At 37.9% G+C, this 27217-nt stretch overlaps 2 protein-coding genes across 2 annotated transcripts; one reads left to right on the top strand and one right to left on the bottom strand.

Moving 5' to 3' along the window:
• Positions 1-294: 294 nt before the first annotated feature.
• Positions 295-2805, top strand: LOC124402598 (2'-deoxynucleoside 5'-phosphate N-hydrolase 1-like). The gene is made up of 4 exons (XM_046875734.1): positions 295-533; positions 1156-1227; positions 1980-2090; positions 2284-2805. The coding sequence occupies exons 1-4, from the start codon at positions 398-400 to the stop codon at positions 2409-2411; spliced, it is 447 nt and encodes a 148-aa protein (XP_046731690.1). The 5' UTR covers positions 295-397; the 3' UTR covers positions 2412-2805.
• A 9730-nt stretch (positions 2806-12535) lies between these two features.
• Positions 12536-27000, bottom strand: dlk2 (delta-like 2 homolog (Drosophila)). Its single transcript, XM_046862681.1, has 6 exons — positions 26907-27000; positions 24240-24328; positions 20820-20886; positions 16913-17043; positions 16664-16808; positions 12536-16025 (listed from the first exon to the last, which is right to left on the bottom strand). Exons 2-6 carry the CDS (start codon positions 24313-24315, stop codon positions 15194-15196), a joined length of 1251 nt encoding a protein of 416 aa, XP_046718637.1. The 5' UTR covers positions 24316-24328; positions 26907-27000; the 3' UTR covers positions 12536-15193.
• Between the last annotated feature and the right edge of the window lie 217 nt (positions 27001-27217).

The raw sequence follows: 27217 nt of genomic DNA, 5'->3' as shown, positions 1-27217 counted from the left end.
CTCATAAACATTAAAAATCCTCTAGAAGAGAAAAACAGTTATTTAAGTATAAAATGCATCAGTTTCTTCCGCACGGAAGCGGAAACGCGGATAAATTACCTTCACGTGACGTCTCTTCGTCCCGCCAACTAAAATATAATAAATAAAAAACTCTCCGTTTATCGATTTTAATGATGGCTATGCAGTTTAATAAATACATATCGTTATTTTTAGTCATATTTTGTAATAATAGAATTTCAGTAAACAATTGTTTATACTCTATAATGCGGTGTGATGGAACTGAGCCGCCACCAGGGGGCGCTCATTAGCCACCCTGATAGACTAGAGTCGGAAAAGTGGCATCTTTACCCTTAAAGCTGTTCACATTTCCTGCTATTTTTAGTTTCAATCTCACGCGATGTATATTTACTTTTGTGGCAGCATCAGAGGGGGAAGGCAGGATGTGAAGATTTATCAAAAGATTGTGAAGAAGCTGCAGGACTATGGAAAGGTTTTGACAGAGCACGTGAGCCACGATGATATATCTGAGAAAGGTAAATAAAGCTTTCTAATGGATAACTGTTACAGTGCAAGGACCTGCAGGCTTATTCATATCATTTGCAGCTTTATGTGATGCATAATACAGTATTTATAATCATGTGTCATCGAAGCAGACACAAATCCATCAGCAGTCTCGTTCACTCCATTTAAAGCAGCAACCTGGACAATTTCCCCCCAACCCCACATGTAGATGATAAACCAAGCCATGCAGGTTCCATTACTTTTGCATAGCAGTTATAAAGAGTTTATCAGCATGGTATTGTGCAACCTGCATTCCTAAATCACTCCACACTGACCTCAAGAATGCATTATTATGCATTATATGGGAATAATAATAATAACAAACCTACAGAACCTACCAGAACAATTGCTTTGCATTGCAAGACACTAGGTTTCTCTGTATCACCTTAGAAAACTGCAGAATTCAGATTTTTCTAATGATATCCACAGTGTCCCTGGATATAAGAGCTTTTTCATTAATAGTGGTCTGCATGATGTTCACATAGTAGCTGTAGGTTCCCATTGATCCTTTACAGCATGAAACTTTGAGCTCCAGTGCAAAACATGGCTGAACTTTGGCTTTAATGAATAAAACTTGATTTGCTCCTGACTCAGGTGAGGAGGCTGTTCCCGGAGGAGACGAGGCCATCTATGATCGTGATATGGCGTGGCTGGCTCAGTCTGATGGTGAGATGATTTGGATACATGTTAAGAAATACACCGATCATGCATAGCATTATGACATTATAGCATTATGAGCGAACGACTCTGATTATCTCTTCATCATGGCATCTGTTAGTGGCTGGAATTTATTAGGCAGCAAGTGAACATTTTGTCCTTAAAGTTGATGTGTTAGAAGCAGTAAAAATGGGCAAGCGTAAGGATAAGAGTGAGTTTGACAAATAGTGATGTCTAGATGACTGGGTCAGAGCATCTCCAAAACTGCAGCTCTTGTGGGATGTTGCTGGTCTGCAGTGGTCAGTATCTATCAAAAGTGGTCCAAGGAAGGAACAGTTGTGAACTGGTGACAAGGTGATGTTGATGCACGTGGGGAGTGAAGGCTGGTCCATGTGGTCCGATCCAACCGACGAGTTACTGAATGCTCAAGGGGTCAGAATTGTATTGGCAGCAAAAGGGGGGCCAACACAATATTAGGCAGGTGGTCATAATGTTATGCCTGATTGCTGTATAAGGCTCATTTAAGACTAAGACAATATTTTTTTTACTCATACCCCAACCAGGAGCTGTTTATCATATTTTAATTGCAACAGTCAAAAGTCTGTCATTCACAGTGTCAACTGTCAATGCACATAAAACAGGAAAATCCATTTCCACAATCCAATAAATCATCTAAGACAGAAAAAGCACATTTTCACACACATCAATAAGGAATGGCTGCAATTTTTGATCCTGCTTAACAATTTTGTTCACTTTCTCAGTTGTAGTTGCTGAAGTAACTCAACCATCTTTTGGTGTGGGTTATGAAATTGGTCAAGCCATGGCAATGAAAAAAAGGATTCTCTGTCTCTTTCGACCCTCATCAGGAAAAGGTAATCTGATTACTTAAGATACATTATGCCACATTAATATTTGCTCAGTAGATGCATTTTTGTCCCCCTGTTGTACAGAACACATCAGCATTATTCACAGCTCATTAACATCTCACTAACTTCAGTGTTGTATTTTATGGTAGAAAACGGCTATATAAACAGCTTCATTTTATTGTTTGTGATTGTTCTTTAGTGCTGTCTGCTATGATACGAGGAGCTGAGGGCAAGTTTGGCCAATCTGTCTTCCAAGTACGAGATTATGAGGAAGAGAAGGTTGAAGGCATCCTGGAGAGTTATTTTGGTGAACAAAACAAGAATTAATGTGCACTAAAGATATTTATGGCAAATTGTATGTGAAAATCTGTCCATCACATCCAGATGTTTTTTTGAACATCGCTTTCCAAAATAAGGGTTTTCTTAATTTTTTCCGTTATTCCTTTTATAACAGCGTCCACTGTTCTGTGAAGGCTTTTGGCCACATGATGATTAGTCAGTGCAGGGCAATGATGTTGGCAGAGGAGGCCTGGTACACAGCAAGAATTCCAGTCAATCCAAGGTCAGAATTCAGTGCAGGCGATTTGAGTTTGGGGAAGAACTACATTATGGGTGTGATGGTCGGTTGCCGTGTCTGTCAAATCAAATAACAAATATACAGTGTCTGTCAAATCAAAATATTAAAAAAGTATTTAAAAAAACTGTGATATTTTCAATAGTATTACAAGTCTACTGTTTTTAATTTTACCACATTCTTACATATAACTTTTATTCTTATCTCACAGCAACTGATGTAAACAATTGCACAATTAGTCACTTTTCAAATAGCTGCATTAAGAAAGCAGGGCCAGATTCACAGATATTTGAATAGAAACCAGGCTCCAAAGCCTTAAAGCAATATTACTGACTTTACAGGACAACTGCCTAACTATTTTAGAAATGCTCCGAATACTTGGCTGAAAACTCTGAGAGGGAATCATATGGTTCACAGTTTACTGTATATAAAGGAGGCAAAAATAAAGGCACAAACATTCCAAAGAGCAAAAACAGTGTGCAAAGTGAGCAAAACAGTTGAAAGTGCTTTTTAGAGGACCAAAAGACACAGGGGTGGATAACATGACCAATATGAAACCATTTGGAATGGTGTCATCCAATGGTTTGTGTTGGGGTGTTGAGCCATTCTACAGAAAGAAATTGTACCATGTTATTCATTGTTGAAGGAGGTAGATATCTCCACAGTCTATGCAGAACATCCCATAATGATTACATTTGATAATTAGAGAGATCATGAACATTGCTTCGCTCTAACAAGGTGTTTAATGAAAGAGGGGAATGAGTGGGAATGAGTTCATCGTCAGAAAAGTGTGTTAGTGCCATAAAGTTAATCTGGTCTGTCTCATGATGTTATTAACTATGTAAGGGAATCATGATCATTTCTACAAGACTGCTGCTACTGAACAGAGAGCTGTAGGAATTGTGGGTTAAAGGCATTTGTTGACTTCTTTCTTAAAAGATTTAAAAAAAAAAAATGGATTCTTCCTGCTGAAAGAGGTCATTGCCATTTAGGAATACTGTTGCTGTAGGTTTGAATTAAACTTGCTTTGTTCAGGTAGGTGGTATGTATCTAAGTTACATCCACATAAATGCCAGAACCATCAGCTGTCCTAGCAGAACATGGCCCAGAGCATTATACATCTCATAACATTATATGAAATTAAACATGATTCAACAGACCCGACCACATTCAGCTTAATGGACCAGACTGGCTGGCCTTCACTCTTTATGCACATGAATGAGCCTTAGATGTCTACAACTTGACAGTGGCTGGACCACTTTTTATAGGTACATACTACTGGATAAAAGGAAACCCAACAAGACCTGCTGTTATGGAGATTGTCTGATCCATACACAGAGACATTACAATTTAGACCTCACATTCTTACTTTTGCTCCTTTTTTTTTACTTCAACAAGAAACAAGGTCCTGGATTACCTTTCCTTGAAACTATAATGCAGGAGAAGAGGTTCTTACATCGTCACAAAAAGCCAATATTGAATCTGTGAAATGAGTTCTGCTTTAATCACAAATGCAAAACTAAATACAGAAAATCCTTTCAAATGTCATATTCTATGGCCATAAACACCGATGTAATCTCTTCTTGTGTTTTTTCTTAAACGTCTTAAAGAGAAGTTTTATTTTAAAAGGCTCACTAATGACAGTAAGAACATCGTTTTTCCCTCTCCTGCCTGAACACGTCAAAACAGTCCCAATCATCAAATAAGTAGTGGCTAATAGAGAAACAGAACAGGAATCAATAATGCCAGATAAGAATAAGGAATAATAGAGAAATATGCAAAACTAAACAAAAACCACTGCATGATTGAATACAAAATAACACCTTCAATTTCCAATTTCTTCTATCTCTCTCTCTCTCTCTCTCTCTCTCTCTCTATATATATATATATATACACGTGTGTGTGTGTGTGTGTGTGTGTGTGTGTGTGTGTGTGTGTGTGTGTGTGTAGAATAAATCTACAAATAAATAAAATATTAAACTGGCTCTTAAAACAAGAATTCGCAGTTCACTCGTTGCCTAATAAATCCCTATATGCTGTAACTGATTGGTGTATATCTACTGTGGTCTATGCTTTTTTTCAGTCACTCAGGGGTCAGGTTTTGTTTTCTTTACAGAAAATTGTGAAAGTTTGAGCACTGGTCTTCAATATGAAGTTCATGGTACATTTTTTTTATCTTAGACTAGGTCATAAAGGTGCTTGATTTATTTAATTGGGAAATTTAGAAACTACGTTTAAAAGTTTCCATCTGTCGATCATTCGTTTTGGCGTGAGCTCTCTTCCTCTCTGCTGATGCCTTTTGTCCCTGCTTGACATTTTGACAGTTTTGAGTGGGACGGAAACGAGGAGGTGGGAGGCAGGCTTGAGAAACTCAAAAGAGGCTTTTTATTTCTCATTCCTACTTATTTCACGTTTCAGCAGTTTCCTTCCATCTGCGTGCACACACACATTTGGTTCTGTGCTGCTCAGTGCTCTCTGTCACCCCGCTCAGCTCTCACCACCTTATTTTAGCTGCCGATCACTGAAACATAAAGTGCATATTATGGTCTCATAAATGTAGATCTTTAAAACTTGCTCATCCCGTCTCATCCCTTCATTTACAAACAGATGCTTCAACTGGCCTACCTTTTCCTCACCGAGAGCTTAAAGGTGATATACAGCATCCCTCTTCCCTGGAACAACACAAGTCAAGTCAAGTTTATTTGTATAGCGCTTTTCACAACAGACATTGTCTCAAAGCAGCTTTACACAAATCAACAGTGATGGTGAATGGTGTGCATTTGTCCCTGATGAGCAAGCCGTGGCGACTGTGGCAAGGAAAAACTCCCTTAGATGTTATGAGGAAGAAACCTTGAGAGGAACCAGACTCAAAAGGGGAACCCATCCTCATCTGGGTGACATCAAGAGTTTGATCATAAATCTTTCAACAATACAGAACACTGGAGAGTGAGAACTAACATGATTACTGGAGTATAAGATTATAAGTAATGTTCTTTCTGCAGTCTTAAACAGTCTATATGGTTAGTAGCTCCGAGTTTTATAAGCTCAGCATTTGTGATCACCACAGATCCAGCATCAGCTTCTCCATGCCAGAGCCTTTAAACACTCCAGGAGGTCCAATGTCAAAACTCCACACATGTAGCGGGATCCAAATGGCACTGGTACGTCTCTAGATGGTTCAGGATGTTTGTGAGTTCGGCATCTACTTCTTTAAAGGTCCGTAATCATCACGAGGTGGGAGGTGACTGGAGCTGGAGCAACCTCAGGATGCCTCGGGATGGGGAGAGAAAGAGAAGCAGTGGAGAGGAATTAGCGTAGCTGCTGTTCATGATATTAACAGCACAAGTTGATAATGTGCATGTGATCAGATGTTCTGGAGCACAAGGTTATGATGTGATGTGTGTTATGTGTAGGCTTTGCTAAAAGATACGTTTTAATCTACACTTAAATTGGGTGAGTGTGTCTGAGCCCCGAACACCGTCAGGAAGACTATTCCAGAGTTTAGGAGCTAAATGTGAAAATGCTCTACCACCTTTAGTGGACTTTGCTATTCTAGGAACTACTAGAAGCCCAGAGTTTTGAGATCTCAGGAGCGTGGCGGATTGTAGCGTGTTAAAAGACTGGATAGATACACGGAGCCAAACCATTTAGTGCTTTATAAGTGAGAAGTAATAGTTTGTAGTCTATTCGAAACTTAACAGGAAGCCAATGTAGGGACGATAAGATCGGGGTTATGTGATCATATTTTTTTGACCTTGTAAGAACTCTGGCTGCTGCATTCTGGACTAACTGAAGCTTGTTTATTAATGAAGCAGGACATCCACCTAGTAACGCATTACAGTAGTCTATTCTGGAGGTCATAAACGCATGGACGAGCTTCTCTGCATCGGATATAGACAACATATTTCTTAGCTTAGAAATATTTCTAAGGTGAAAGAAGGCTGTTTTGTAACCTGATTGATGTGATTTTTGAAAGACAAGTCGCTGTCTAAAATAACACCCAGGTCTTTTACCGTTGAACTAGTGGTTACAGAACATCCGTCTAAATGCAGGTTGAGATGCTGGAGCGTCTGTATACCAGTTTTTGGGCGATGAGCAAAATCTCAGTCTTATCAGAATTTAAAAGTAGAAAGTTATGGGTCATCCAATCTCTTAGTTCCTTAACACACTCAGTCATCCGGGTTAATTGAGCTGTATCGCCTGGTTTAGATGAAATATATAGCTGAGTATCATCAGCATAACAATGGAAGCTAATTCCATGCCTTCTAATAATATTTCCTAACGGAAGCATGTATATTGTGAAGAGCAGGGGTCCTAGAACTGAACCTTGCGGCACGCCATAATTTACTTGCATTAGCCTGGATAGCTCTCCATTCAAATCTACGAAATGGTAACGATCGGACAGGTAGGATTTAAACCAGCTTAATGCCTGTCCCTGAATGCCGATGTAATTTTGTAAGCGATCTAGGAGGAGATCATGGTCTATAGTGTCGAATGCAGCACTAAGATCTAGTAAAACCAACAGCGAGATGAAGCCTTGGTCTGAAGCTAAAAACAGGTCATTAGTTATTTTAACTAGAGCAGTTTCTGTGCTATGATGGGGCCTAAAACCTGACTGAAATTCTTCAAAGATATTGTTCTCTTGCAGGTAGGAACATAACTGTGCAGCGACAATCTTTTCTAAAATCTTAGACATAAATGGGAGATTTGAAATTGGTCTGTAATTTGATAACGTGTTTGGATCCAGATTAGGTTTTTAATGAGGGGCTTAATAACTGCTAACTTGAGGGATTTAGGGACGTGACCTAAAGATAGTGAGGAGTTAATAATATTTAGAAGAGGCTCACCAGTTGTATATAACACTTCCTTCAGTAATTTAGTAGGAATTGGATCTAACTGACATGTTGTCGATTTAGCTTTGGCAATAACATTATACAGCTCTTCCTGTCCTATACATGTAAAACAGTGGAGTTGTGGAGTTGAAGGTAACACTGTCTCAGGAGATGCTGTAAGAGGTTGAACTGCCACAATTGTTTTTCTAATGTTATCTATTTTTCAGTGAAGAAAATCATAAAGTCCTCACTACTAAACTGTGATGGAACACAATTTTCAGAGCCCTGATTTGTAGTTAGTTTAGCTACTGTACTGAAAAGGAACCTGGGATTGTTTTTGTTGTTTTCTATAAGTTTGCTCAGGTGTTCAGCTCTAGCAGCTTTTAGCGCCTGTCTGTAGCTGAGCATACTGTCTTTATACGCGATTCTAAATACCTCCAATTTAGTTTTCCTCCATTTTCTCTCCAGATTACGTGCTGTTCTCTTGAGGGCATGTGTATGACTATTATACCAAGATGCAGGTGCTTGGTCTCTAACCTTTTTTAACCGGATAGGGGCAACGGTGTCTAATGTGCTAGTGAGGATAAGGTCTATGTTCTTAGTTATCTCATCAAGATTAATAGTAGTTATGGGTTTAGTGAGAAATTGAGATAAATCAGGCAGGTTATTTACGAATCTGTCCTTAGTGGTTGGAACAATAGTCCTACCAGGTCGATAACGTGGTGCAACACGGCTAATCTGCTCTACCGGTAGTGTGTACAGTATGAGGTAATGGTCTGTGATGTCATCACTCTGAGGTAAAATATCTATATCAGTGACGTCTGCTCCGTGGGATATTATTAAGTCTAGTGTGTGGTTAAAGCGATGAGTTGGTCTGGTGACGCTTTTGTTTAACCCCAAAAGAGTTTAATAAGTCAACAAATGATAATCCTAGAGCATCGTTTACATCATCTACATGAATATTAAAATCTCCTACAAGCAGCACTTTATCAAAATTGATCAAGAGATCTGATAGAAAACAAGCAAACTCTTGAAGAAAATCAGCGAGGGTCCTGGGGGTCTGTACACGGTGACCAGAGCGAGTTTACTATGTATGTCCAAAAGTACAACTTTAAGAACGAGCACTTCAAATGATTTAAAGCTGAATCCTAACATCTGACTAACATTAAGAGAAGCAGTATAAATGGTTCCTACACCCCCACGACCAGTCTGACGGGCTCATGCTTATAAACATATCCTGACGGTGTCGACTCGTTTAGACCCATATAATCACCTGGTTTAATCCAGGTCTCAGTGAGACAGAGTGCATCGAGATTATTCTCTGTGATCATCTCATTTATAATCAGTGCTTTGGGTGCAAGTGATCTAATGTTTAAAAGACCAAACTTTAAAACTTTTTGGTGTTTGTTTATCTGGCATTTTCAGTTTTAACTTCAATGAGATTGTTTCTGGATCTTGTGTATTTACTTCTTGGTTTTGCTACACGAGGATAGATACGGTTTCTATAAACTGGGCTGTGTGTGAACTTGTAACTATTTGGTCTGTTGTATGCGTGTTCTCATTGTCGAAGATTTCCTGATGTCTTACCAGTCAGATGGTGTGAAGTATCCTAGAGATGTTATCTGATAGCACTGCTGCTCCAACTCTGCTGGGGTGCAGGCCATCAGGGCGGAAGAACCTAGGACGCTCCCAGAAACAGTTCCAGTTATTAACAAAGAGAAGTTTATGTTCTCGACACCATGACTGTAACCATTCATTTAGAGCTAAAAGTCTACTAAACTTCTCAGCCCCTCGCTGGTAAGTGGGAAGAGGTCCTGACACTATGAGAGGTCCTGACACTATGCTCCCCAGTCCTCTGTTCCCTGTGTCAGGAAAAAGTGTGGCCCATCAGTATGTGCAGCTTTTACTTAAATAAAAGCTTGTTGGCATGGCAACATCCACTCAGTGTGAAGTTTTATGATCTTAGTGTGACAGGGGAGAGGCAAAAACACACCCTGAAAATTCCAACTGCAATTTGGTAATCTCTGTGATTTGGGATTGTGAGAGGTGGTTTTCACAAGGAAGTGGATATTGTATGGTCTCTCCCTGGAACAACTGTTGCCAAAGTCACAGAGACCTCCTTTTTCCATGACATGAGACCTTGAAGAATCCTTGAAGCTAATTGAGTAATTTGAAGATTGATGTGGATAAATGCGCAAGCAATAATTACTCTTTTGTAAAAACTCACCTAGATGAGTATCATTCAGTATACAGTCTGTATGTACTTGGAGTTTGAGCAACCAAATTTCAAGCGTCCTCATGTACTACTTTCTATGTATCTATTGGTAAAAGTTTTAACCTGACCATCCATCTTATGATAGTAAATTAATTGAATGTCTCAGAATGGCTCATTGTGGTGTCACTGATGTCTTGAATGATATCAAGATCTGTATTGTACTTGCAACTCGTTAATTGCTTATTGTAATCCGCAAAGACCAACAATGTAGTGTACAATCAAACACGTAGCTGGATTATTGCATCCAGCTCTTTTGAGTGGCATTGGGTGCCTGGGTTCTTATCAATGCCAGCACACTGGCCCAGATTTACTGCCACACTTCTAATGCCAAAATCACCAAATTTATGTGGAGAAGCAACAGACAAAGGAAAGAGGGAGTAGTTTTGAGAACTGGATTTGGGGGAATTGGCCCTTGTTTTCATTATGCATGAGAGAGCAGAAGGAGAAGGCAGAGGCTTTTAGCAACTCGGCATGGTGGCATCAGAGCCATTCTGCAACAAATTTTTACACCTTCTAGTAATGACAATTCTATCTCTAACAAACTACCCTAAAACTAGCCTTTTTGCCCACTTCCTGATGGATTGTCAATGAGAATAAAATACTGTGGTAATATATGTAAATGTGTATATAGAAACGTTTATGTGTTAATAGATCTCAGCATTAAGGACACCATTAATCTTGGAGACTAAATCTCCAAATCCATTTGCAGAAATGCAGCCTAAAACTTGCATTAAATGTTTGCCATGCTTCAATGTTGCCTGCAGACACTCATTATTTTAGCACACTCCCTAGTGCATGTGCAAACAACTTGTTTTTTGGCTGCAGCCAAATATTTCAGATTTTGACCCATCAGTCAGCTGTTGCAATAGAACTACCTTGTGTCTTTCACTACCTCAGCTTAGTAGCAGAGTTTGGCTGTTCATTACCCAGTGTGATGAAATTGATCATCAGCACCTGCTTGGTATAATTGGTTAATCAGCCAACTGACGCTGTTCTGACAAAATTCCTGACACTGTGCAAGTGTACAACCTGTGCAAAAATAATCCAAATAACCCAGTAACACACACGTGTATATACAGTAATTCCCCCCGCTTTACCGCTGTTCGAATCGTGGAATTGCACCTTGCCAATTTGTTTTGCTGATTTTCCTGGTCTCTCGCAGAAGCACAATAAACCAAAAAACTTATAGGGAAGTGCTTTTATGGAGTTTAATGTAGAAATAATGAAATGTATTATAAAAACTATAATTATGAATTATAAAATGAAGTAAAATGTTAAAACAGTACAGTAGTATATACATAAAATAGCTGTTTTTGGGTGGCGTCTGTTTATTGCGGTTATTCGTTTATCGCAGGGGGGTTTGAAACGTAACCACCGCGATAAACGGGGGATTACTATCTATCTATCTATCTATCTATCTATCTATCTATCTATCTATCTATCTATCTATCTATCTATCTATCTAAAGCATTCTCACTACACCATCATTTACAGCAAGAAAGTGTATATAGATGGTTGCTTAGTGGTTAAGGCATTGAACTCTGGATTAGAAGGTCACAAGTTCAAATCCCAGAACCACCAGCTGGGTTCTTAAGCAAGGCCCTTAGCCCTCAACTGCTCAGTTGTAAGGTGCTCTAGATAAGGACATGTGCCAAATGTTAAATGTATATATGTATAACCCTCCACACACACACACCACTAGTACCACTAGCTAGGTATACAAAATGTTGGAGACCACTGCCTTCCATGCATGTTGGAGTTGTCAGAACATATTTTTTTTTTATCATTATTTTGTATAACCAAATGGTGTGGGAGGGAGTGAGGGGAGTGCAAGTTTAAATGAAGCTCAAATATCAAAATCATGCTTATTCAGTGAATAAATATCAGACACTGTTTTTCTCATTATCCCAAATTGAACAAGATGATTGTGTAGTCTTGTAGTCTATTGCAGTTAATGACTGATGATCATTAGCACTTGCTTGGTAATATTGATTAATCATACACTTAACCCTGATCCTAAAACATCTCTGACTCTGTGAAAGTGTACAAATGGCGCAAAAGTAAGAATTGAAAGCCAAAGGATGGTCACCATATTGATTTATTTTGGATTTCACTATATGTATGTAAGTCTACATCTTTATGTTTATAAACACCACTGCTACAACATCAATTTGCCTATAATATAACAGTGCAATTTAGGAATCTCCTAAAAAATATGCATGAATGAATATGATTAGAGATGAATTCGACTAAAAGCTTGTAGCTTGTGCATTGGACAGAATATCCTCTCTAATGGCACTGTGAGTGTTATAGTGGAGAGACTGCTCTCTACTTTGCTCTGTGAGTGATACAGTTCTATCAGCAGGAAGTGTTGGCTCCAGTTTCACTTTATTCCTGGGCTCATTCCTTACTTCCTGTGCCAGATATATAGTATCAGGGTGGGACCAGACCACGGTTCATTCCGTGTAAAGATGCAATAAGGCAAAATCCAAAGCTTTAGAGATACAGTAATGGTGATGGTGAAAGGACATCATACACAGGAACACTAGACATTCTTCAATGGTAAGATTTTTTAAAAATCTGTAAATATATTAATGTTAATTATTATTGAATACTGTACATGCTATGTGGCGCCTTAGTGCATGATAAAATAATGTATGTTTTCCTGCTAATATTTTCCCTTATGGCATAGGGGGTTATATATATTTTTTATATGTTATGTGCAAAAAGGAGTGTAGAATTTAAATGAAAACATATTGTAGTCATTGTATTTCAGAACCTTAAACATTTAATCCATCAGTTTGCTGTTACCATAAGCATGGCAAAAAAGAAAAGAAGAACATGGCTAGAAAATACATGGATATTGCTTTTTGTAATGAAAAAAAGGAACCAACGAGGTTTTACAAATAATTCACATTTCTTTCAGACCATACATACTGAAGATGTCTTAGTCTGCTTTTTTTTAAGTGTTTGATGTTATCAGTTCAGTCAGAAATGATGTATGCTGTGACATGACATTTATCGCTGATATTTGTCCTTTTGAATAATTGACAAGAGAACTTCATTATTCTTTACTCGATTAATACAACTCAGTATCTACTCAGTATCAAAAATACACATTGAAATACTCAAGTACACATTGCACAAATAATTTACAGAAATAAATTATATTTATATTTAAAAAATACTGTTGATCCTATATCACTGTATATCCGTGAATGAACTGCACATTTGTCAAGTTTTTCCAAAGTTATTTCTCCAAAGAGCTGCAATGATGAACAGTAGATATTACAAAATATTTACATAATTGCAACTGATGGTCAGTGCAATCCAGGTATTATTTAAAAAAGTGAGTCCAACATATGGTCATAGTGGCCACCATTGATCTGTCTGCATGTCTAATTTCTACAATTTAGTGATAAGTATCAAGTTCAAGACAATGCATAAATGTGTTGCAGAGGTATAGACTCACTTTTCCTGTGAGGCCAAATGAGTGAGAATAGTGCCAAAGACGGGTATCCAATTTAGATTCAGTACAAGTAATTGTTCAATACATGATCTCCCATATTTAGCTGTAGCACTGTTTTATGACAATAGGATCTTAGTCCTCTCAAGTACATTTAATGGTGTTGATGCTTGAAAAAATGTGCAACTGTGTCTTAATTTCTTGTTCATTGTCACCTTGATTGCCTTGGTATCACATGCAGAAAAAACCCTGTCTGTCTGGCACACTCTTGATCTCATCAAGCTATGTTTCATGAAAATTTGAATGCAGAAAAGTAAAAAGCTTGACAATGTTCATAATCAGGACAACAGATAATACAGTGGTGACAAGGGAATTTGAAATACATATGATCCATCATGTTCCAGACATTGAGCAGGAACAAAACATGAGTTTCAGCAATTCGTCCTTAATGCATAATCATAATGCATTATGATCGGTTGTATGCATGTTTTAGGACCACATTGTGGTCAAATGATAACACTTTGGGCACCATTAGCCTGTGATGCCAAATATTACAATGGTTTATGTTCAAACAATAAGTACTGCATAGATATGGCCTTTATTTTTTCGCTCCAATGGTTGATTTCTTGAATATCAAAAATCTTTACTCTATGTTTGGCTTTATCTGCTTGTCATCTAAACACAATTAACCCGATGTTGATTGATTACAAGTTCTTTTTTTTTTTTTTTTTTTTTATTTTTTTTTTTTTTTTTGAGGGGGGGCCTTTTTAACTTAAAGACAAGCAAAAAGATGCACCATGCAAAGTGTCAACTTACTTCGACAAGCATGTGCTTTGAAACCATGAGTTGAACATTACAGTAAACCTGGTTGACAAATGCAGCCCATCCCTTTAAATCATTTGAAGGTGGTGCAGTGATAAATCTTGCATACTATGCAAATTAATTTAAAATCTAATAAAGTGGAACTGTCTTCAAGTCAGAGTATATGGGCAAATAAAACCAATAAAAACACTGTGGTATAGGGCTACATTGAGATGGATCAGGGTCCCCAAATTGGCCTGAATAGTTGGGGTAATACAACTTTCTATCAAAATTTTGTGCTTCTAGACCTTACAGCTGCCCATTAAGATACAAGAACATGAAGGCTCCAGCACAATGTGCTTGGACCCGTAATCCACCATTTGTACAAATATCACATGATACACCTATATAAAACAACAGCAAAAAAAACTCATAATTTACAAAGCGATTGTCTCCATATAGACAACTTATACATTTGAAGACTGTGAGAAGGTAATTGCTGCTGTATACTTCTATACTGTCCCCCTTTAGACCAAATAGCTAAACGCAGAAGCAAAATGTCAAGCGAACTGAGACCACTTAGTTTTCACTAATGTGGACCACAAAATGAACGACAGACAGACTGTACTTGGACTCTTAGAATGTGGTCTGAGTACATTTCGCTTGTGGTTCACTTTGGAAGAGTCTTAAGTTCATTTGTTGTATTCACATATACACTAAAATGCTGAGTCACTGATCTAAGACAACTTGGGACACTGAAACAGGCAAGTGTGAAAACACTCAAAACATGGATATGCATGAAGTCTTTTTTGTATAAAATAGGAATAGTACAGTACGTTTCTTCATTGCAGTCCTTCTGAAGACTGTCATAATAAAACATTCCCATAGTCCTTTCTGCTTCTTTAGTGCTGTATGTTCCACCATGGCATCATTTAGTCCACAATGATTAGTCAAGTGTTTTTTTTTTCTGCAGAGTGCTTTTTGCTAATGCTCCCTTGAGAACTATTTCATATTCTCTCAGTTGATCTGCACTCTATACGGCTCCTTCCCTTCTTGAGCTACAGCGGGTGTGACTGGGTCATTAAGGTCAAGACCCTTCTTCATTAAACATTACCCATCTTTATTATGAGCAGTCAAGCAGTCATTTCTCTCTCAGTATCTTCATATAACCTCCGTGTTTAGTCTCTTCTTCTCCAGCTCAGGTGGAGCAGATGTGTGTAGGAAGCTGATCTTGCAGTCCTGCTGAGTGGCAGCTAAGTGGCGCTGCTGTGTGCGACATCGCTGGAATGAATGCTGTTTGGAGGTCGGTGCGCTACAATGACTGCAGACACAGATATTCTGCCAGTGTCCTCGTAGCACCAGGCCAGCTGTAAGTGCCACCACAGCCAGAGTCAGGCCTCCTAATACTATCAGGATGATACAATGTTCCTCAGAGAGTCCTGCTGCTGCACTTTGAGTCACTACCTCCTTTACAGAAATTTTCAGCAGATGGCCCTTATCCCCACTAGTTGTAATCCCTTGGGAGTAGTTTCCTGAGGTGTAGGTATGGGGTTTATTTGGAGTACCTGGTGGTATTTTGGAGATTTCTGGAAACCCTCTCCCTCCTCCCCAGCCAAAGTCTTTGTGTGGTGACTGAGTTGGGATCCCCTTTTCACCAAGTGGAACCTCACAAGTTCGACCCGTGTATCCAGCAGGACACAGGCAGTGAAAGTTCGTGACACGGTCTATACAGCGGCCTCCATTGAGGCATGGCTGACTGGCACAGTCATCCAAGTTGACAGTGCAGAAGCGGCCTGTGAACCCAGCAGGGCACAAGCACGAAAAGCGGTTTACACCGTCCACGCAAGTGGCACCATTTGCACAGGGACGCATCAGGCAGTCATCCATATTGGTCTCGCAGTGAGGTCCTGTAAAGCCGGCTAGGCATCGACAAGTCAGCTCAGGTGCAAAGCCACCTAGATCCTCACATAAGCCACCATTCTTACAGGGGGACCTGAGGTGCACCAAAATAGTACAAGAGAAATTACAACTCTTGAAATGTATCCACAGTCTGGATAAAAAAATCAATGAGAAGGGAAAATGAATAAAAATGAATACTGGGTTAATAGTTTAGAAATATTGCATTCCGTTTTAATTGGATGAAATAGACAGCGTGAAATATACAACGCCTCGTTATTTTGGCGCTGCTGTGGTTTCCCTGGAAACCACTTGATGTGCGAGTTTTAGTGCACTTGGGAGAACAGTAGGAGTGTGACTGCAGTCTGGTAGTATTAGCAAGCTCTCGCAGGGCCAGTAATGAGCCCATTGAATTACATGATTGCTCTCCAGAGGCATCAAATTGACCAGGCTGTTGTGCAGCTCATGCCAGTGCGTGTTGCTAATTCTGGGCTGATGCAGCAATAAAAGCATGGACAAAGGAAATGTATTTAATTGCAGACTCAATCTGTGCTTACAGTTCATCAAACAATTTATAGTTTTTTTTATCAATTAAATAAATTAATTAAAGTAATCAATTAAAGTAATTAGGTGCTCAAATTATTAGTTTTTAATATGTAATTATTTGGAAAAATAACAATTTCAACATCAACTTCTTCAGCTAATAATAAAATAAATAAATAAATAAAAACTTACTTGGTTTTATGGCAAGGTCCAGTCTTGAACTCACAGTTTTTTCCATGGAAGCCGTCAGGACACAAACAGTTGTACTCTCCGGCCTCATTTAGGAAACAGGTGGCCCCATTTTGGCATGGCTTTTCTTTTTCACACACGTGAATATCTGGATATTCAAATGATAAGTTTTCAATTTTCGATTTAATTTGAAATAAAATTTTATACACAAAGATTTTGTGGGTTTGTTGGCAACCCACTGGAAGGTGTTACCTTTGTCACAAAAGCGACCTGTCCAGCCTTCCACACATGTGCACTGCCATGGCTGATGACAGGAGCCGTGGACACATCCGGGCATCCGCACACAATCCTCACAAAAGGGTCCTCCCCAACCCGGATCACATCTGCCCAACAATTTAACAAAAACAAACTCAGCAGCAATTTCTTTCACTATGACTTTTTAATAGACCAGCATACACGTGAAACACTGAAAAATAGGCTCCTAACAAATCAGTAAGATTTAAATAAAAAACATTTAATCTCTCATAGTATCTGAACAGCTAATACTTCTAATAGTATCTTCAAACATTGCCACTAGGTCAGCATGCACTTAAGAACCACTTTAATTGCAGAACCGTATATTGATAATTTTTAATGACAGAAGAGGTAGGTGTAGTACAAATGCTCATGCTATTTGTACTACTGTTACCCTTAATATACACAGTATACATCAAATATACACATGCCCAAAGTCATTTAATAGTCTGGAAACTGCCCTTCATTTCAGATTGATTACCAGTAAGTTGGCTGGCATTCTCAATAATCTCACAGATGAATTTAGAGGTCTGCTTTGTATTAGGGAGTTTTATTGTAGTTTGCATTGAGACCAAGCACGGTTTGTGTGAGGAGGCTGGATGACAGAATTCGGCAGATGTCTTTATCCAGAACTAAAAGAAGTGCTCCTTAACATTAAAGCAGTTTACTGGTTTGAGCTGATTTAAGAATAGAAGTCATGCCATCATCCAAACACGGATTGAAACCTGCTCAGTTTTTTTAAACTGTGCCCCATCAGAGAAATAATCACAGTGGGTGGTAACTGTGTCAGTAAGATGCCACAGGGGAGCTAAGAGCTGCCTCGTTTTAGGTGAGAATGCACCGACACAGTGTAAGCATCCAGGAAAGTTATACATGTTTTATACATAAAATAAAGTGATTTTACCAGTGTGAAATATATTACTTATTTGCAAAACCTTTAATGCCCCAAACAGCTCTCATCTTTTTTGTCTCTTTCACTGCTGTATTTGGAAATGTGCATGAGCAACATAAATTAATTTTATTATTCAGCTCATTGTTGCTAAAACTGCCTTAAAACGTGTTTTAGTGGCGCAAAGCCAGTGCCACTAAATAACAAATCGTAGAAAGAAAGTGATTATTCATCAGGATGCTACATCATTTGGTCAAAAGTATGTAGACATCTGGCCATCACATTTATATTTATTTAAACATTTTCTTCCAGAGTTGGGACCCCTTTGCTACTGTACCAGTCTCTGAAGGCTTTTCACTAGCTTTTGTAGTTAGCCTATGAGGATTTATGGCTATTCAGCCATTATAGAGAGCATTAGGAAAGTTGGACACTGATGACTGAGAGAAGGCCAGGCTAGAATTCCAGTTCGTCCCAGTGGAGTTGAGGTGAGGGCTCTGTGCCGTGTATGTGCTGTCTGTGTATCTTACTTTGTGCATAGGGGTGCAGGTTAGTTCCAATAAAGTTTGCTGAATTTTGTACTGAGTTTTTGAGCCCCTTAGATAATTGTTTGCTTCCAACATTGTGGCAATTCTTTGGGAAAGACTCCCACTGGGTGTAATGGTAGAGTGGCTACATACATTTGGCTATGTTTTTCTGCCTGTGTTTTGTTCTTTGTGGTGCTGTGGGAAAATAATTTTGAAATGTATTCACAATCTAGATACAAAACAATTTTAAAGGAAAATTAATAAAAATGAATACTGTCTTATTTGTGTTGAAAACTGGGTTAATAGTTTAATTTGCATATTTTTGCAGCATGAAACACACAAAGCCTTGTTCTTTCAGCACGTCATAGAGGTTCTTGTGGTTTATAAATATTTCATTTCTGAGCAAAGATGTGTGTCAATCTTTACATGCTTTAGACATTTATGTGGGCACAACAGTACACAGTATAGTATGTTAGTTTTGCTGAAATTATGGAAGAACCTCATAATCAAGTTATGCTATAAGAACAAAAGTATCTGGATTTTCAAGCCATATGTGGTTCTTCCCCAAACTGTTACTACAAAGTTGGAGGCAAACAATTTTACAGGATATCATTATATTCTCCCTTTAATTGAACTAAGACATTCAAACCTGTTCCATTGACATTGCACCTGTGCACAAAGCCAGAGTCTTTAAGATATAGTTACATGGGTTGGAGTGGAAGATCTTGAGTGGCCTGCTATAGAGCTTTGACCTTAACCCTACTGAACACCTTTGGTTTAAACTGAAATGCTCACTGTACCCCAGGCATCCTCACCTCACCTACATCAGTACTTGACTTTACTAATGCTCTTTTGGCTGAATGAGCAAATCTCCACAAGCACATTCTAAAATCTAGTGGAACATCTTCCAAGAAGCAAATTAATACTAAATGTGAAATAGGATGCTCAAAGAGCACATACGAATCTTATGGTCAGGTGTCCACAAACTTTTGTCCGTACAGTGTATTTGCAAATACCTAGATATTAGGGGTGTAAGGGTACACAAAATTAACGGTTCGGTACATGCCCCGGTTTTTATGTCACGGAACGGTTTAATTTCAGTACAGTTGGGCAAAGAAATGCAAAACATAAAATTGCTTGTTATATTTTATTAACGTAATTTATTATTAACATTTGTGAACATCAACAGTTTACATTTTGAAAACAATTTTAAATAAAATCCCTGCTTTGTTAAATAATATATAAAAAAATATTTTATAATATTATATAAAAAAATAAATATAATTAATCTAATATTATACTGATTAAATTGAGTAATCAATTAAATTGGCACAAATGAAAATGAAATAATTAAATAGTTTATTTTTGTTAGACCCCATTTGGATAATACAGATGAGCATGTAAGTGCATCTGTGTTTTACATTTAATATTAAATTATTTTTATTTATATGATCTATATACTTGTTCTACTTATTTCAGCATACTTTAACAAATGTCTTTATAATACATTATATATACATCCTTCATTCATTCACTCCCTCGATATGTGGAATAGTCAGTATTTTCTACTTTTAAGAACATTTTTTGAAGCTTGACATAAAACGCTCAAAAATCCATCACGCTAGCTAACGATAATTGATGCTATGGATTCTTTAGCGTTTTCATGCATTCGCAAACAAATCTTGTTTCCTGTATGAAGTAAGTAGCCACAGTGACACTGGAAGTCTATTTCCTTTATTATACCCCTGGCATTGTTGTGTATGTTTACTAAACAATGTGTATGTCAATTTTACTAAATTGTTGTGTATATCAAATAGACAAACTTGAGGTCCACGACTTAATACGTTCCTGAGGGAACTCAGATGTTTTCCGCATGCCAAAAGAATTGCAATTGGTTATCATGTGTACCAAACCCTGTACCAAAACATTTTGGTACCAATACGTGTAAAATTACACCTCTACTAGATTGTCACACAACAATAAAATGATGAGTCGTGTTTAGCATGGTTGAAAAGGACTAACAACTCAGTGCTTCAGAATCCATAGAACCACAGTTACACATGGAACTAAAGTTGTTAGCATTGTGCTTACAATGAAAACTAGCCTAATATTTCAAGATCTTTGTGAACCACTATGTTGTTTACAGTGCATTAAACAGTACACAATTCAAAAACGTGTGAAAAAAGGCCAGTGCTTATGGCAATTGCAACTGACTGATAAAGCATACAGTAGATTTGAATTGATGATTAATGAATGCCTGTCACTAGGCAAACTCAAGATGTGGCAATTATCATATCTAAGTTAACAGACTCTAGGATAGTGTAAGATGCAGAGGTTAAAGTACAGTAAAGTACAAGTTAAAAACTTATCATAAAGATTATATTATTATTATAATAATATAACAACCTATTTTGGCTTTTAAAATTGTTTAGGTCATGACCACTAATGTTACCTGCAGTCACCATCTTCAGCGCACTTCCCATGGCCAAGTTTGCAGGTGCAGTTTGTTGGAAACAAGTCTGTCAGAGACAAAACAAACTAGTTTACAATTTATGAATTCATTGAGTAAAATAAACTTGATTTGATTGTGTGATTTTCTTACATGTTACACTTAAATGTATATAAAAAGAGAAGAAGGTTAGAATTATGTTACTGCCATGCCCACAATACCATCCTCTACTCAGTTCTATACGGTTCTATTATAAAGTAAGCCACTGAAAAATACATCTGACATGCTTAAAATAACAGAGCTGGAGGATACTAATTCTAGTGTGTTGAACTCTGACCTGGCAGTATGTGTGACTAGCAGCAGACGTGGTGTTCCTTTTCAACAGTTTATGTAGCACTTCCATAGGGACGCTGTAGTGATTGAACAGCTGGCACACCACGAGGCTGCACCCTTACACAGCTGTGTTCTGCTGGGTGGTTAATTTGTTTTGACAAGCTGCCAGTGAGTGATATTTTGAAGGTCTCATAGTGGGTTTAAACAACTAATTAGTTCTGTTTCCTTTTGCTTTAATGTTTGCTTTGCGTGAAGTTGTTATTCTAGACCAACGTGCGTCACATCTCGGCTGTGTATAGTGAGCAGGTTTGAGCAGCTTTCCCTAGTTAGAAGCTCCAAATTCTGGTCACCTGAATAGATTTCAATTTAGATTTAATTGAAGAAATTAAAAACAGTTCACCTCTTTTTGATTCCAACATGTGTGTTGGAATGAGTGATTTCGAGAGGTGAAAAGAAAAGTTGTGTAAATTATTGGAAATGATTGTAAATCTGTATCTGGGAAGTTGGCCATTTGTGTGTTTTTATGTATTTAAGTTCCATCTCTTATCTCTTATAATTCAATAAAAACAATCTCAGTTGGCTGGTTTTGCAGCATAGTGCACATTCTAATATGCCACTGTGCGTGTGTGTGTGTGTGTGTGTGTGTGTGCCTGCCTCCTAGAGAGTTCGTATTTGTCATATGTAGTATGAGAGGAGCATGTACTTTGGTAGGACTGGAATGTTTTCAAGCTGCTGCCTGTAAGAGCTTTGTTTCAACACCACTGGAATTCACTATTGCTTAGGTCCCAGCCCCCCAGACACTCTTCCAGTCAACCATTGTGCTTGTCTTGCCATGTATATATGAAATATTTAACCTGAAATGTCATTGTAAATTATGTTATTGAGATGTGGTGCAGTTTACATGGGAGTATAAGGGCAGATGTAATTGAGTATTCTTTCTGCCAAACATTTTTATAGGGATTTAATTTAAGCCAAGCTTATAGCAGATAACAAAAGCATTCGTTCCAGCCTAATGGGATCAGAACCATTGCACCTCAGCTTTTTTTTTTTGGAGGCAACATTGTCACATTTCGAATTACTTTTTAAGATATTATATCTATATATTTAAAAAAATATCTATGATACATAAAGCCTCACCACTGGCATGTGAACTGACTCTAATTCACTCAGGCTGGTATGAGGTGCATTTTCCATTTAAACTTGCTGTCTATAAAACCTGTATTCGTGGGAGCGTAGTGAACCCTAAACAATGCACACCTGGCTTTTTGTGCCATCAGTGCAACAGCTGAAAAGTACTAACAGTTATCTGAGAGTGTTTGGAGCAATCCAGAGCAACAATAGAACAAGTAATCTCTTAAATAGGGACAGCTGGGAAAGCCATGGATTAGTTCTAAATGGAGTTACAGCAACATTTAAGAACTAAACAGACTGCACTGTCAAACACTTTTATGACTTAATAGTGTGAATGTTTTTATATATATTTTGAATGCACTGGGGTATGGCATGTCACTTTTGAATACCAATTGATTTGGTATCCATAATTGCCAGCTATAATATGATTTTTGTACAGAAATCTTCTGAAAAAAGAAAAATTGGTTAGATTGCAGGATTTGCAGATGTGAAATGTCAAACACTTACAAGCGTAGCTGAGATAATGCTTTTATTTTTCCCTCCGTGGTCATGTTCTGATGGCTACAGTGCCTGCCTTTCATTCCAGATACCTCCAAACAAACCACATGAGACAGGGAAACCATTCTGGCCCAGGCCCATAGTGGGCTTTGGCACAAATTGCTTAAAAGAGCACAACAGCACTAAGGCCAACTGGACCTGCAAGCTGCCAGTTGACACACAGCCTGAATGAAGAAACTCTTGGCACCAGGAGATTAATAAGGTTGAGTTTCAGGTTGTACTCCTGAAATGTGTTTACATTACTAAAGCTATACTGATTCATATTTGACCTTTACTAATCCATCTATGCACCCTAACAATGAATTCAATTTGCAAGCATTTTTTTTCCAGAGAGATTGGGTTATTGGAATGGGTGCTTAGAATAACTGAAATAAACAGGTGAAGTGACTCCTTCAGCCTATCCTTCTCACTCTTACTCCTGAGAATTGTAGTCTCAACCACTCGCCTCTGGAGGGATGTCACTCAGCAGATCTAGTCGGTAGGCTTCGTGTTCAAACCACAGGGAGCTAAATTTACTCTGGCCATGAAATTCTATCCCAGATCTCCTGCACCCCTGTTGCTGTAGGCAGCACCCTGGTGCCAGTGAAACATGCAGGTTTGGTTTCCTCCATTTCAACCCTTTGAAGGGTTGTGAGCCTGCTGCCACTCCACGCGCCTTGAAGTGTGCCCGCGTGTACTTAAACTTAGGGACTGCAGCCTGGGTGGAAGGAAGGAGTTGAACTCTGAACATCTAAAGGGGACTAGGGGGTTTGTAACCAGATCCCTGTGAAATTAGGGATCATTCAATCCCAGCATCTACTTGGGTGTTTCTGCCCCTAGAAAAACATTTAGCCAGTACAGATTTAGCATCTTATCCCCTGGCTCCAATTTGCTGATAAAGGTTTAGCCTAAAATCTGTTCAAGCTTTTTACAGGCAGTGTGCAAGGCACTTTTTGATTTTATCTCATGGTTCCCTGACGCATTACACACTTACTGCCCGTAACAATAATCTTCAACAACCAGAAAATAATATCATAGCAACAAGATTCATTAGCCTCAAGGGGATTTACACTGCCTACATCCCCAACCCCCTCCACTTTCTGGACCTCAGATACTGTTTTATGTTATACTATTTATGAAAGCTGTACATCATGATTTCATGTCAGTGACATAAGCATTAGCATACTGAAGCAATAAATACCTGGAGAAGACGCATACTTGCATCTTATATAAGATATTTGTTAGAGAGGAAAAGAGTTTGTTTAAAATTTTACTTGGTTATGAATGCAGCAGTGAAATATTTGTAAGTATTTTTAGCTGTCTCATAACTCATTACATTTATTCGGTCCCAGCTGCGTTGTATAATCTCAATATTAGGTTATTCTTTCTCCTGTGTTTTCACAATCAGATGGATATATTTACCTTGGCCTTCACAGTTTGAGATGAGCCAACCCCAACTACCCAAGAGAAGCAAAGTCAGGGTAACCCTCTGTATCATGATGCAGTGCAAGCTGAAACAAAACAAGATTGTGTTTAGAATGTAAAATACAATTAGAAAGAATGCTGCCGTTCACATCCTAACACTTAAGTTAGCAATTTTTTTGATTTTTCAGCAAAATGCAAAGGGGGAAAAAAGCACCTTTTTTGTTATCTGTATTCAAGAAATGCATTTCAGTGAAACCTTACATAAAGGTACACAACTGAATAGTGTGGCAAATATGTCACTGCCTGTTAAAATTGCCCTGTTGTTGCTTGAGTAAATATACCAGGGACTGCATGACTCCGAAAGGATTAAATCACAACAGGTAAAAATGACACATGCCTTTAGGCGATTTAAAACCATTCATTTTTTCATATGTTCTATGTTGAACATAATAGTCGATGAGTCAGCACAGGTTTTTATCAACTCTGTGAACACACTGCTTTGTCCTGGAATAAATTACTGAATGAAATGATTGTTTGCATCTCTAAAAGTAAACATTTATTTCTATCGTTAGAATCATTTTTCACTGAATGAACTCATCAAACCCATCTCAAGATCGAACAGCGGGGAAACCTGACCACAAAACAGTTAACAGACACTCTCTTAATAATTCAGGCCACTTTGTAAATCTTTTATAGTGGACATTTACAACAACACAATGCCACTCCTTGTTTGCGTATTGACACAGCTACAAATACAGGTAATGTCACTTGTACAGAGATTTTGTACCTTTATATATTTGTCAATCTTCCAAGCTGCAATATTAGTTTCAGAAAAAAAAAATATGATTGAGTCATTCGGTGCAATATAACACAAGATTAACCAGCGTGACATTGCAAATTCACTTTTCTTGACCCGAAAATGACATCACAGGCCTTAGTTACTCATCCAGATGAAAGTATTTTCATCACTCGGAGAAAGAACAAGATGAACTGAGAAAATAAAACAGGGTATGCAGTTTAGCAAAACATTCTTGGCTTGAGGTTTTCAGTCTTTCATGGTTCTTTAATCTCTCAGTTGTTACAGTATATATCAATTCTGAAGGTTGTACTTGCCAGGAAACCAATTTTTTAATTGTTTACCTATTTCCAATAATGAAACCATTCATTACAACAAACGCTTTACACATTGAAACAGTGAGTAGTTTTAAATCTGTAGCTAGATGCTAGAGGCTAGTTGGTGTCCTTGATTCTGAGGGATGCCAAGTCAATTATCGGTTAAACCTGCTGCCCTGTCTTTCATCCTCGCACCTGCATAGTGAAAATAAACAAGCTATATTTATCTATTCATGTCATTCTCACAGCTCAATCACTCAGCCATTGATTATGCTCGATGCTATTTTAGCCATGTGTAATCAGTGTGTGTTAGTTAGCAGCATGCTGAAAATGAAGTGAGAGTATCTATTTTAGCTGTTTTTCACTTTTTTTTTTTCTCCCTTCTTGAAGCCCATATGGGAGTGTATTCATCATGCAGCTGAGCTCATCTAACAAGCATTTATCAGGTGGAGGAAAGTTTAGTGCTGGCTTCCCACTCAACTTTGCATTCGCCACAGATTGTATTTAAGGCGCATTTCACGAATTAAGTTCTGTATTCTGTATTTATATATATATATATATATATATATATATATATATATATATATATATATATATATATATATTCTAATGATGCTACTGATGTTCACACATCACCTACGAGCTTGTCTTGAAATTACCTTCTTTTACGCAGCAGTGCACCACTGATATCACACTTTACACTTAATAGCTAGATTCATAAAAACAGCTGAAGTGTGAGAGGTTGATGCTGCGATAGTCTTCAAAAGGTGTTTTATTTAATTTGAAAAAAACTACATTTCTACAGTAGCCAGCACACAAATCTCTGTATTCCTTGTTTTCTTATATATTATTTATGTATATAGTAAAATATTCTCTAATTTTGTTTATTATTTTGAATCCCAGTGTACTATTAAATATTGATGACTTCAATTTAGGCCTATAAATGATTAAGATAAAACAAAAACCTTTCACTGTCACAGATTCCTTGACCAAGTTTTGCTACAATAAAATACTTTTAGTTTATTTTATTATTATTTTTTTTTTTTCATTTTTTACAAGTTTGGGTCATTCGTTTTTTCAAGCATGGATTAATATTTAATGAAAAAAATGTATATCAAGAACGACAAGTATACACCATAAGAAAACATGTGTCCTAGTTTCTTATCTCAAATAGCAGCCAGTATATGTTCAATATATGCAAAATCTACAATATCACTGAAAATAGAAGCAAGATGCTGTGAAAAGAGCAGCACGTGTCTGGATCTTCTATCACTTCTGTTATTGGGTTATCTCTACACTATACTTGCAAATTACATAAAAGCAGAATATTTACATGAGGAAAAATTCCTTTTAGTCTGTGGAAAAGAAAGCTCTATAAATACACTCACTGATACTGTAGATGTTGCACACCTGGCTTGAAAAGGCTGCCTCAGAAAAGTGCAGTAGTCTTCAGGTGATGATAAAGTGATGCATGCACAGACACACATATAAATAACAAACTCTAAGAGTAAACCCAACAAAACTCAATCAAGTACATTCACACACACACACATTGGCAGAGGAGCAAGCTGGTAGTGAGGCAGGGTTTGTTGATAGGAATGCTTGTTGGGAAAATCAGGCAGAATAAAGACAAGCAAGGATCCACCTCCCTACTCAACACCACAACCTGCCCAAGGACCAGTTCTTAAAGAGACAGATTCAGCTTCTTCCATTCTCTTTTACCACAGCATACTCATATAACCCCCCCACACACACTCACACACCCAACTCACACACTTTTTCATTACATTTTATGTAATGTAACAGTTTTGTGCCATTTTTTCTTTAAGAATGATTGCTGTGAGAATAGGGTATGTGGGTGT

This window comes from Silurus meridionalis, chromosome 2 (genome assembly GCF_014805685.1).
Source record: "Silurus meridionalis isolate SWU-2019-XX chromosome 2, ASM1480568v1, whole genome shotgun sequence".
Lineage (NCBI taxonomy): Eukaryota > Metazoa > Chordata > Actinopteri > Siluriformes > Siluridae > Silurus > Silurus meridionalis.
The sequence above is the reverse complement of the archived record's forward strand: the minus strand, read 5'-3'. Positions and strand labels throughout refer to the sequence as shown.

What these genes read in the sequence shown, in the direction of transcription:
- LOC124402598 (XM_046875734.1), top strand. Translation starts at nt 398, where the DNA reads ATGTATATTTACTTTTGTGGCAGCATCAGAGGGGGAAGGCAGGATGTG. An exon ending in GTGGCTGGCTCAGTCTGATG is followed by an intron (nt 1,228 to 1,979) that starts GTGAGATGATTT and finishes TCACTTTCTCAG; the next exon opens with TTGTAGTTGCTGAAGTAACT. An exon ending in TCGACCCTCATCAGGAAAAG is followed by an intron (nt 2,091 to 2,283) that starts GTAATCTGATTA and finishes ATTGTTCTTTAG; the next exon opens with TGCTGTCTGCTATGATACGA.
- dlk2 (XM_046862681.1), bottom strand. Translation starts at nt 24,315, where the DNA reads ATGATACAGAGGGTTACCCTGACTTTGCTTCTCTTGGGTAGTTGGGGT. An exon ending in GCTGAAGATGGTGACTGCAG is followed by an intron (nt 17,044 to 20,819) that starts GTAACATTAGTG and finishes ATTGTTGGGCAG; the next exon opens with ATGTGATCCGGGTTGGGGAG. An exon ending in AGGTCGCTTTTGTGACAAAG is followed by an intron (nt 16,809 to 16,912) that starts GTAACACCTTCC and finishes TTGAATATCCAG; the next exon opens with ATATTCACGTGTGTGAAAAA.